Source organism: Atta cephalotes (genome assembly GCF_000143395.1).
Source record: "Atta cephalotes unplaced genomic scaffold scaffold00034, whole genome shotgun sequence".
In the NCBI taxonomy this organism is placed as follows: domain Eukaryota; kingdom Metazoa; phylum Arthropoda; class Insecta; order Hymenoptera; family Formicidae; genus Atta; species Atta cephalotes.
This window is the reverse complement of record NW_012130098.1, coordinates 1991871-2003927: the sequence shown is the minus strand read 5'-3', so window position 1 is coordinate 2003927 and position 12057 is coordinate 1991871. Positions and strand designations below refer to the sequence as shown.

At 29.7% G+C, this 12057-nt stretch overlaps 1 protein-coding gene across 1 annotated transcript in view; it reads right to left on the bottom strand.

Annotated features, from left to right (window-relative positions):
• Positions 1 to 3275: 3275 nt before the first annotated feature.
• LOC105621536 (5-oxoprolinase) overlaps positions 3276 to 12057 on the bottom strand; it is a 10243-nt gene continuing 1461 nt past the window's right edge. The window contains exons 2-21 of the mRNA XM_012203009.1: positions 11678 to 11863; positions 11251 to 11489; positions 10954 to 11116; positions 10701 to 10786; positions 10400 to 10601; positions 10011 to 10271; positions 9766 to 9876; positions 9477 to 9678; positions 9182 to 9401; positions 8979 to 9117; positions 7908 to 8185; positions 7543 to 7803; positions 7243 to 7348; positions 7009 to 7176; positions 6683 to 6930; positions 6122 to 6233; positions 5831 to 6055; positions 5356 to 5537; positions 5063 to 5222; positions 3276 to 3494 (exon numbers count right to left, since the gene is read on the bottom strand). Of these exons, the coding sequence (XP_012058399.1) occupies positions 3276 to 3494; positions 5063 to 5222; positions 5356 to 5537; positions 5831 to 6055; positions 6122 to 6233; positions 6683 to 6930; positions 7009 to 7176; positions 7243 to 7348; positions 7543 to 7803; positions 7908 to 8185; positions 8979 to 9117; positions 9182 to 9401; positions 9477 to 9678; positions 9766 to 9876; positions 10011 to 10271; positions 10400 to 10601; positions 10701 to 10786; positions 10954 to 11116; positions 11251 to 11489; positions 11678 to 11863 (3768 nt within the window). The remainder of the gene's footprint in view (positions 3495 to 5062; positions 5223 to 5355; positions 5538 to 5830; positions 6056 to 6121; positions 6234 to 6682; positions 6931 to 7008; positions 7177 to 7242; positions 7349 to 7542; positions 7804 to 7907; positions 8186 to 8978; positions 9118 to 9181; positions 9402 to 9476; positions 9679 to 9765; positions 9877 to 10010; positions 10272 to 10399; positions 10602 to 10700; positions 10787 to 10953; positions 11117 to 11250; positions 11490 to 11677; positions 11864 to 12057) is intronic.

Genomic DNA, 12057 nt, shown 5'->3' with positions numbered 1-12057 from the left:
AAGAAGACAAAATGACTATACAAGGTTCTTTCACTTTTTTGTGTTAGCCATTGCTAGTGATTTATGCCGGAGATGAAGCCGGGACAGCTATCGTCGGTGCGTATATTCCTGCAAGCATAACTTCTATAAGAACGTGCGCGTGACTACAACCGTATTCATGAAGCAACGCTATGCCCTTCGATGTGCTACCCTTTGTATACAACATGCATACATGATGTCATAAAATGTTCCGGTTTCAATTTTAAATGGCAAATTTAGACTGAATCTTTTCTGAGTATAGTATATTTAAGCTGGTGATTAAAAGTGATTTAAAAATTAAATTTATTAAATTTGAATTTAAAAAATTGCTTCGACACAGAAAATCCAAAACAAAATTGATGGACATTAAAAGTATACAATACTCCCAGCTAACGCTAAATACTCCTAAAATATTCATAAAATATTCCTAACATTCCAAAAAATACAAATGTTCCAAGAGTATTCCAAAATATCTCGAAATATTTACGAAATGTAAAAGCGACATTCAAATATCGATTAAAAAGTCAATTAAAAAATCTATGTATCATTTTTTCGAGAATGTTCCAAATATATTCTTCAAAATTTTAATTTTTTTAAGAATTTCAAATCCGGTCATCTCTGAGTCAGCTTTTTAAACAAAATTTCATCCAATTTATCACAAATTTTTTATATGCATCTGTCTGTTAAATACGTTACTTTTTCGCGATACTTCCCTCGTGTAATTCATATTAAACTGCATACGCGTATGAAATTTTCTGAATTTCCAAAACGTGATGTCCAACTGGCAGGACTGTTTTAAATAGAGAAGACACTTTCATCCTGCCTCCTGTGTCGTGCTCAATACGCTTGATGAGTTGCATAGTTGCGCCGTTCTATGTATAACGCTCTACGTGACGAAACTTTCCGATATTTTATGTCCGACTACGCGTTGCAGTGTAATTAAACACATTGCGAAATATCTATGATATATACAATTAAACTGCAGATATATTAAATACATTAATGTAAGTACAAATTCCTAAAATTTAGCAATTATTTTGTTTTCGAATTACTCTTTATTATTTAATTATATTAATTAATTATATTGTGTATAATTACGAAATTATATGCATGCTTACAAGTCGAATAAATTATACTCACAATTTTGGAATATATTAAATTTGTAGCAATTTAAATAAATAAAAATTAAATCATATAATGTAAAATTTGGTTTTTAAGAATTAGTTCCACAAATTCTCAAACTCTTGAAATTAACTCTAAATATTAAGCTGTTCGTATTTATCGTATTTATTTATATGTTTTACAATGCTTAAATATTTTAAACAATACAATTTTTTCTCAATACAAATATTATTTGTCTTTAGTTATATATTGCCCTATTTGTAGTATCAAACTTCACGCATAACCTCTGTTAAAGTATGATAAAACTACAATATAGAATTGAAATCACGCGGTTCAATAATATCGTTCAATAATATCCAATATTATAGCTTTTTACAATCGAATTGTACGAAGTTAAGAAGAAAACATTATTCCAATTTACTGGCGAGGACTGAAGTCAAGAAGAAACTCTTGCATCAATAAAAAAATGCAGTATGTTGTAAGAGTTTTAAATTGCAAAATCTCGATGAGATAATATTCTTCTCTTGAGTGCCAATTCCAATAGTGTGGTCTTCGTAAGAATCTCATGCATAAAAACTTGTTCGGAAATTTTTGTGCGTACTCTGTCTCTTCTCGAAGTATCTACTTCGATTTTCATTCCATTGTAAAATATCGATCGGTAGAAGCACCCATTCCGTACAAAATCTTGCTTTTTTTTTACGAGCGACACTTTTCTTTCGCGTTTCTATTCGCCTTTATTCGGGAGTAATCGCGTTGAGTCACTACAATAGGCTGATCGACGAAGACGGGCTCGTCCGACCGAAATTATACTTACCATCTTGTTCGAAGATGATGAAGAATTAACCATTGTAGTACTAAGTAGCACACAGCGCTTACAAAGCGTTAACAAAGCGCTAATAGCGTATATAATCGCTTTTTTAACGCTTTGCAAGTATTGCTGTGTTACTTGGGTTGCTTGGCAGTGCTCGATTTCATAACATTTCAGAATATAATGCAACTAAAAAAAGATGCCAACTCGCTGATTTCTTTCTTAATCCTTAATTAAGATTTCTTTATCATTAAGAACGAGATGATAAGTATAAATATATGTATATAATCATGAAAAAGATGAGAAAGATCATTTTAGATCTTCCTTCATTAAAGTATCTTTTGAAAAGAAGATGTTAAAAAAAAGACCGAGTTTTATCCAAAAAAAGATACAGTAGTAAAAGAAACAGTATTCTTTGTAGATTTTGATCTTCTGATACGATAAAATTATTAAAAAGTTTGTAGCGTTTGAGAAAATTAAACACGAACATAGTATATTATTCAAATTTGTATGTTCTCGCTCAATTGTCGAAGTATTTCTTAACCGTCACAAACTTTTTAATAACTATATCATATCCTGGAAGTCCAAATTTATAAAAAATACTATTTCTTTTATTCACATCTTTTTGAGCAAAAATATTTCAAGTATTTCGCATATTTCTATTATCGTATTTCACACAAAAATTTACGAAACTCGTTTGTTAGCAAATTGTTAGAATATCTTGGACAACGTTTTATGGAAATGGAATCATAATTTCACTGCTATGTAGGTCAGCACAGTGACATTTCGGTCAGTAATTACTCCTGCCGGAAATGAAACGTCGGCCATCTTGCACCTGCCACAAATCGAACGGACTGGTAAATCGAGGAAATTAGCCATAGCAAAGAGAAATTTCATTCCTCTAGGAATTGATCCCAGAATGCGAAGCAATTGACTTGGAAGTGACGGTATTATTGCAATTATAACAAAAATTAAAATAAGGATTAGAAATACTTAAATTTAAAAAAAATGATAGATATAATGTAAATGATGTATATTATATCTAGATTTGAGAATATCTTTATTAAAATAAATGAACACTTAAAAATACATAACAATATATATATATATAACTATATATATATATATATATATATATATATATATATTACGATAAATATGTATACGTAATTAAAAATACATAATTTTAATCTAAATAACTAAATAATAATTACAATATTGTAACATGAATGCAATTATCGCAACTTATGCACGTTTGTTTTTTGCCGATACATATGTTTTCTATACTACAATTCATTGCGTTTATGGCAATAAATTGTAAGTTTTACTAAACGGATTCCTGGGTCATGCGATACTCAAAAACACTTCCGCGTTCTGCAAAATTATGATTTCTATTAGATTTTGTATCTTTGTATTCTGATGTAGATCTTGTTGCTAAATATTGTGAATTATAAGTCTTTGAATAGATCGAAGATTTTTCAGCTTGCTTATCTTTATAAACAGAACCATAACCACCACCACCTGGAGTTTCCATAATGAACTTATCCTGTGAAGAAACCGTAGAAATTTGATTACAAATTGTTAGCTAAACTTTCGTAATAACAATAATTGCACATTATTAAGATAATGAAAGTATCATATTTGGTAAACATCAAAAGCTAAAAAGTTAAAGATTTATGTCTTAAAATTATATATCCTTGTAGCCTTATTTATTTGCGATATTTGATCAATAAAAATTATTTTTACACTGAATTTATTAAAATTTTAAGGTTGGGGTATATTTTACACCTTACATGAATAACGTAGAATTAATTCAATGTTATTCTTTCTTTAAACTAGATCACGTTATAAAGTGACATAAAAAATATAAACAATAATTGTGGATATCTGCATTTATAATATGTATTGTTATTGTATTAAATTATTGTAACAAATAAAAATATAATATATCATAATTGTTTGTAGTGCTTTAACGAATATAAAGACATATACTGTTTTAGGCAACAGTCGACTATTGCATTTATTATTAAATGCAATGAGAAGAGATAATTAGGAAAAGCGATCAAATTACACTACTACGAGTTGCATGTGCGTGCGATCGTACATCCCAACTTTTGATCAACCACTACAAATTATTCCGAAACTTCGAAGCGAGAGCATGTCAAATAACATCATCAAAATTTTTAGAAAATTGCATTTGCTCTTGCCATAAAATCAAATCGCATATTAATAGAGATTTATAGCACATAGTGTATAGAAGCAAAATACATCAATTATATTTGCATATATATAGAGAGCTTTTAAAAATTGTTATGAAAAAATAAAGCCAATTGTATACATTTACTATTTATTATTTTACTATTTATTATTATAAAACAAATTCATTATTTAACGGATAAAATAATTATTAAAATAATTGTTATATACAAGTATTACTTAATGATACTTTTTGTACTTTTTGTACTCACTCTAAATAATAACAGTTACAGTTATAACTATACACACACACACACACGCGCGCGCGCGCGCGCACACACACGCACGCACACACGCACGCACGCACGCACACGCACGCACACAATTTTAATTAGATAACACAAAATATTTTGACAAATAAAGAACATATTTTGACTATAATAATTTTAATATTAAAAAATTTTTTAGTATATAAATTCTTAAATTCTTTAATGATTTTTATCTTTATTTTCATGATATAATTCATTTCATTTTACAAAACATATGAAATATATATAATCATTAACAATACGTATATTTCTCGATAACAAAAACCTTTTAAAATTATGTATAATAATGTATAAAATTATGCTGATAATTAGTAAGTAATAATGCAGATAAAAGTTTCAAATAAACAAAAAATATAGATGTCTAATATTTTTAATTATATAATTAAAACCGTATTTATTCATTATTTAGGGATTAATTTAAAATCAATATTCATAAATTTCAAGATTCATAAATTGATATTATATTTCAATATTGATATTATATTTATAGTAACGTAATAAATTATTATGATATTTTCATACTACTTTTTTGATAAAGCTTGTAAGATATTGATTATGTTTGCAAAAGATATCATTTAAAATTACTTACCCCTTCATAAACTGGAACAGCAGCTTTCGGACCTAAATTAATGTGTCTACCATCAGTCCGCACCAAAATATTTAAACCACATGCTCCAGCCTCACCATCATTATATCCAGGTGGATGATACACTCTCCGCTCGGTTAATACAGATAAGGTCATCGGAGCTCTGCAAACAAATATTAAAAAAAAATTTTTAAATAAGAGTATTTTTTACCAACAGTTATTTTTTATGTATTATCTTATAGAAGAAAAATTTATATAAATAGTCATAATGTGTATAGAAATGTGCATTTAATCACCTAAATATCATTTCACGTACAACACCGTCACCACCGATATATGTTCCATTACCACCACTTCCACATCGAATGGAGAAGCGATTAAGTATAATTGGATAGCGAAGCTCGAGTATTTCTGGATCTGTTATTCTTGTATTAGTCATATGCGTGTGAACAGCACTTCTACCGTGCCATGTCGGTCCCTGGAGAACACAAGTTTACTAAACAAATATCTATTATACGTATCACTAAATATACATAAAACTAAAATAGCATGTATGTTACATCTTTTTTTATCTTACGTTAACGATGTAAAAAAAATTATAATAATTATTATTATAATATAATAAATTTGTTTATACCTTTTAATTTTTTAATATTCAAAGAAAATTTATTTCAATTTATTTCTTTTAATTAATTATTTAGATAATTTATCAGCCAGAATTTATTTTAACATTCAAATATATACTATTTAAAGCTTATAATTTCTTCTTACTGCTCCACTTCCACCAGCAACTGTCTCATAATAACCCCATTTTTCAGTGCCAAGAGTTACGTTATTCATACAACCTTGCGAAGCTGCGCAAATTTCGAAAGCTGCCAAGATTACATCAACAATACGTTGAGATGTCAAGACGTTACCTCCTACCACTGCCGCATCCTCTGAGGGATCGAGTAATGATCCTTTAGGGATAATTATTTTCACAGGCTTCAAACAACCCTACAGACAATATTAAATTAATCCAGTGCATTATATTTTTTTTTGAAAAATTCAAAAGGACATTACTTGATTTAATGGTATATCACGTCCAACCATACATCTTAAACAATAAATTACCGCAGACAACGTTATGGCACGTGGTGCGTTGCAGTTACCCCATACTTCACAACCCGTTCCACTGCGAATTGAGATTTTACTATCTTATAAATTATTACAATTTGTATATTATATGAAATTATTATAGCATAGAATTTTGCAAGAAACAATAAGAAAAGTAAAAATATATTTTTTAAAGGTTATTATTTAGACTATATAGAAAAATGTTGTTATAAATGAAATTTAGACTGATGAAAATAAATAAAAAAAAATTTTCAATCAAAGTGGATTTTGATTTTTAATAACGTCCATATACAAATTTGCAAATAAATTTTTTAGTTCTATAAGTTGCACGCCATTAAGTTTGTATAGAACTTAAATCTCGAACTAAAGTTGGAAATAATATTAAAAATTACATTGTTTAATTTAATAATAAATTATATGTTTATATAAAAAAAATAAATAACAATTATTATAAAAACTAAAAAATAATACCAGCTGCTAAATTACAAATATCATTTAAAAATGTACCTAAAATCGAAAATTGTTTCGCCTTTGTTTAAATCGAGATCCACATGTAACTTGATGGGACTACCGTTATCAAGGTAATCAATGGCATCGATATTGGTTTCTTTTCCTTTTCGCGTTTTAATTTTCGTACCTATTGACTTCAACATATGTCGAACAGCAACTTCAGCATTACATTGAATATAATCCATATACGCTTGCACTACTTTGAGACTGTATGTATCAATTAGCTCGTTTACTAGTTGAGAACCCTTACAGAAGGAAACATATTTTACGTATATTTAACTTACATAAATTTGACTAAATTTGAATAAATAATTGAACATTACTTTTTGATTAGCTGCGATCTGAGCTTTGAGATCACTAATGTTGTTTGAGAGATTTCTGGTTCCCGAACTTCCCGGAACTTTGCTCGGCGCCATCAAGGCCTCCGTGAGTTTTTCTTCTTGAAATATTCCTTCATGTACTAACAGAAAACTTTTAAAAACAGCGCCTTCCTATAAAAGAATACTACATTTATGTATAGTTCTCTTAAAATCTATTTGAAAATCATATTCTCGTACCTGACTCAAACTTGTTGAGTGTGGTGGCATAGAACCTGGAGTGATACCACCAATATCAGCATGATGACCTCTACTGGCCACAAAGAATACTGGTGTAGGCACATCTCTAAGATGCATATAAAATTCGAGTATAGTACACTTAATGAACATTTAACATAAATATAAGAGAAAATTAAGACATTTAGCATTAAAATATTAACAATATCTTCTTTTGTTATAATATTGCATCTAATAAATATGACATTAGTATAATTTTCCCAAAAACCATTTTTAGTTACGAAATATAAAAAATGTACGAACTTGTAAAATACTGGCGTGATAACTGTTAAATCTGGAAGATGAGAACCGCCTGCTAATGGATGATTAGAGAGGATAACATCTCCTGGCGTAAATTTGCCATTAAACGCTTTCATCTGGTATTGTACAGTTTCTTGCATGGCACCCAGATGCACTGGGATATGAGGAGCATTTGAAACAAGACCACCGTCAGGGCCAAAAATTGCGCATGAGAAGTCTAATCGCTCTTTAATATTAGTAGAAATTGAAGTTCTTTGAAGTACTCTATCAAAAATTAGAAATACAAATATTACTTTACAATATTTAAAAGCATTAAAAAAAATAATTACATTATAACACATATTTAAAATTATTTACTGATTACATACCGACCCATTTGTTCAGCAATGCTCATAAAACGATGCGAAAAAATACTAAGCTGAATATTATCAAGATTAGTGGTGACTTTCGTTCGCAAACCTTGTCCAATCATTATTTTTACATCACCACGGATAGTAATTTCCGCAATGCAATCTGGCTCCACTAAAAGTGTGCTCAAATTATCCATAATAATGACAGGGCCATGTAAAATATCTCCAGAAGATAATGAATTTAACTGATAGACGCCTGTTTCCTGATAGCCACCTTCGAAGTACACCATAGTGGTCTAGAAAATTCATATTTTTAAAGGAGGACGAATAAAAATCGCCCCCAACTGAGAAGTGAACGTTTTTTTTATAGTTTTTGGGCTGCAGGAATCACGTGGAGCAATCAATTTTACATAAACATGATGAAGGAATATACGTAAAAATGTGAATAAAGTGAGTAAATAAGCGACATAAGATTTTTGCCATAAAAATGAGAGAGAAATAATGATTATTTTTAATATATTTTTATATTTTTAATATTTTGATTCTCAAAAATATGTCATCAAATATATCAAATATATGTTATTTTGTGCTAGAGTTAAAGTACAGAAAGAAATAAACGTATGAAAACTCGACAGATGTAAGATGAATATAAGGGGCAAAAAATCGATTACTTTTACCTATTCTCCTTTTTAAAATTTTTTTTATTCGTAACAGAATTCAATAAAGTTTTAAAAAGTTATAACTCTTATGCTGAGTTCAGATTCCCATATAAGTATTACACCATCCTTGTCGTTCATTAAACATTAAACAAGAATGACATATCTAGAGAGTATTCGAATGGACATCAGAAGATGCCCTTTCAGGATGAGAAAATCACTATAATGAAAATCACTATAGTTGAAACAATATTATATTTTGAAGCAGAAATATAATGTAATAATAAATTTTAATAAATCTTACTCTGGACAAGCTGTAAGAACAATTTAGCAATAGATTCTCTAAAAGTTAAATTTGATTTAAAAGAAAGAAATAATTTAAAAAAAATAGTTTAACAATTATTTAAGATATTTTCAGCATTTTTTATCTAACCTTTTCAGCTTTTGGTGAAGCTTGAGAAGGAGACAATATAAGATCTTCTGGAACTTCAGTTTTTCCAATTCCTCGAACTCTCACATCATCAATTAAAATCTTACGGTCTGGTATTGTAAAACCAAATTCTGTCTTATATCTAATTAAAAAATAGTTTATAAATAAATAATTAAAGACAAGATTTGTTCAAATCAAACGCTTACCTTTCAAGAAAAGTAGCAAGAAAATTTCCATGTCTGGTAGTGACGCTTATTGAATCTTGACTTGCAGGAGTGCACATTAAAGCACAATCAGTGCTCTCATAACGTAAGTGAAGAAATGGTTCCGTTTTTATTTGTGAATCAGAAAATCTTTGTGCGCGAAGTCTATTTCTAACTTTAGCTTCCATCGCATCTAATCGATCATCCAAACGAGCGAAGCTTTCTGTAGATAAAAAAGAATATTAAAATAAAGGAATACACAACATAATTAAAAGAGAATTTTGTTATCGTATATTACCGTGATTGTAAGTTTCGACGCTTGGTTCTTGTGCCTCTTCAACAACATCTGCCAATGCCATCCCATAAGCTGACAAAATACCGGCGTATTTATGAACAAAAACCGTATTTATACCCAACGATCGAGCGATTGCACAGGCATGTTGTCCTCCGGCACCGCCAAAGCATGCCAGAACATGACGGGAAGTGTCATATCCTTTTGCCTACATAAAAAGAAATTAAAGATAACTTAAAAATCATCATAGTACGTTACTTGTCATTAGTAAAAAATAAGCTCGATTTAACTATACCTGAGTCAAAGCACGAATTGGTCGGCACATAGTCTCATTCGCGACCCTAATAAACCCCATTGCCACTTCATCAATTGACAAAGCTTCATCATTTTTTAAAAATTCATTGATCTGCGACATATGCAGACATTTTGTAATCAAATGCAATATAATACATTTTTTCTCCAATTTAAAAAAATTCGTTACAAAAAATAAAATTTAGATTTTTGTAAAAATATTTTTGTTTAATGTGTAAAAAAAATTACCTCATAGGTAAGTGTTGTAAACAAACTTAACGTACGAGACACATCAAGCGGTTCATTTTCCTCAGGCCCAAAAATTTGAGGAAAGTATTCAGGTAGCAGACGACCCAGCGCGAGATTGGCATCCGTTACAGTCAATGGACCATCCTTTTTGTAACATGCAGGTCCAGGATGAGCCCCCGCACTCTCAGGCCCAACCTCGAAGAGACCCGACCTGAAGAAAAGCATTGATCCACCTCCTGCCGCAACTGTATTGACATCCAACTTTAACCCAATTTTTTATTTCAGCTAAATCTTTTCACAAAAAGATATTTAATATTTTTAAGAAAAACTAAAATGTCAATATTTTAAATATCTACAAGTAATATATTTATCATAAAAAAGAATAATACCTGCGGAGCTTGTATAGCAACGCCCGCTGTGGTGCTCTCATAAACATGCTCGTAACTTCCTCCATATCGACTTACATCAGTAGATGTGCCGCCCATATCGAATCCAATCACTGGCAGATCAGTCTCCTTTCCATAAGTTGTCATTGCGTATCCAACAACGCCACCAGCTGGTCCAGAAAGTATAGCACGTGACCCATTAAAACTTTAACATACAAGCACACAGCAAAACATAATATTTAATTTATGCGATAATAAGAAAATTAATTTCAAATAATTTTCAAAAATAAACTTTAATAGTTACGAATTCATAGGTGTTAATCCACCATCGCTCTGCATAAACAATACATTGACGTCTTTCAAATTGTCTTTGAATCCTGAAGAAAAAGCCTAAAAAATTATTCAATACAGTTTAGAAATAGAAATCTATATCTTCAATGTATATTTTAATTGTTATTTTGGAAAGAAGAGAATAGAAAGAAACTTTATATAAAACTTTATAATTATAAAGAAGAATTCAAATTTCATGTATGTAATTATAAAGATAATAATATTACTTCTACGTAGTTTTTAATGTGTGGCGTCAAGTAAGCATCTGCACATGCAGTAAAGCCTCTGGGAACCATTCTCGTCATCGGCATCACCTCGTGTGAAAGAGATATCTGTGAGAAACCTGCTTCTCGCGCTAATTCGCCAATTCTAATCTCGTGAGCCGCATAACTATATTATAAAAGTGCAATAGCAGAATTTAAAGCGTATAAAATTAAAACAAATTATAAACATTAATTGTGTGTTTTTAGAAGTCATTTTTCACTAACAAAAAAGTTTTTGTTTGATCAAACGAATTTACTAACGTATAGCTATGTGCCAGAACGATAGCAAGACTATCTATTCCTAGATTACGAAGTGTTTTCAAATCTTCCTTCAATTGTGCCTCATCAAGTTCTTGAATAACGTACAGATCTTCGCCGGTAGAACCTTTTACCTTTCGCCATAACTGATTCTCCATACGACAACTTCCCGATAGAGCGGGAATTACTCTACATTTTACTCCTATTACATGTTTATACAAAATCTCCGGCATCACTATCTCCTGTAAACATTTAACAAAAATTAAATTTGATTTGACATTCAAATGATAGAACAAATGCGTTTATAAATTTCTGTATTATATACAATATTTCGAAAATATTGTAACGAAAAAGTAATATTTCACGATAAAGTAATATATACTGCAATCTGTAACATTTTTTTTAAAATGTTACATTCAACTATACGAACCAAGTCGAAAATATTTGGCCGGGACTGATTGCCGATGTATAGAAGATCCATGAAACCTTCATTTATTAATAGCGCCATTTTTGCGCCTTTTCTTTCCAATAACGCATTAGTGGCAACTGTCGTTCCCATTCTGATCCATCCTATATTAGAGGTATCGATTACGCCTTTTGTTCTAATGCTACCTTCCTAAAATTAATATAAATAATCGTAAAATATTTAAAGCATTTTAGAATTATGTTCATAAATTTTGTAAGATATTTCTACGTATATTATTCTATTTTGTAATACAATCTAATATTATTTATTTTGCTCGCAGATTTTTTCATATACAACTTAATAATTTATTTAAATTATATATATATATATATATATATATATAT